This window comes from Carlito syrichta, unplaced genomic scaffold, assembly GCF_000164805.1.
Source record: "Carlito syrichta isolate Samal-C Ts95f unplaced genomic scaffold, Tarsius_syrichta-2.0.1 Scaffold171925, whole genome shotgun sequence".
Lineage (NCBI taxonomy): Eukaryota > Metazoa > Chordata > Mammalia > Primates > Tarsiidae > Carlito > Carlito syrichta.
In genome coordinates this window covers 1-319 of record NW_007116021.1, presented here as the reverse complement: position 1 = coordinate 319, position 319 = coordinate 1, and the positions used below count along the sequence as shown (strand labels likewise).

The 319-nt window shown below is 73.7% G+C and overlaps 1 protein-coding gene across 1 annotated transcript; it reads left to right on the top strand.

Annotated features, from left to right (window-relative positions):
- Positions 1-3: 3 nt before the first annotated feature.
- LOC110594956 (C-C chemokine receptor type 10-like) lies at positions 4-313 on the top strand (the record flags this gene model as incomplete). The annotated part of the gene is made up of 1 exon (XM_021709314.1): positions 4-313. A coding segment is annotated over one exon (310 nt), but the record flags the coding sequence as incomplete, so codon positions are not given.
- Positions 314-319: the final 6 nt, after the last annotated feature.

Genomic DNA, 319 nt, shown 5'->3' with positions numbered 1-319 from the left:
GTCGTGGTGGGCCTGGTGGCGGCCTTCGTGGTGCTGCAGCTGCCCTACAGCCTCGCCCTGCTGCTGGACACGGCCGACCTGCTGGCCGCCCGCGAGCGGAGCTGCACTGCCAGCAAGCGCAAGGACGTGGCGCTGCTGGTGACCAGCGGCTTGGCCCTCGCCCGCTGCGGCCTCAACCCCGTGCTCTACGCCTTTCTGGGTCTGCGCTTCCGCCAGGACCTGCGGAGGCTGCTGCGCGCTGGAGGCTGCGGCTCCGGGCCTCACCCCCGCGGCCGCTGCCCCCGCCGGCCCCGCCTTTCTTCCTGTTCAGCTCCCACCG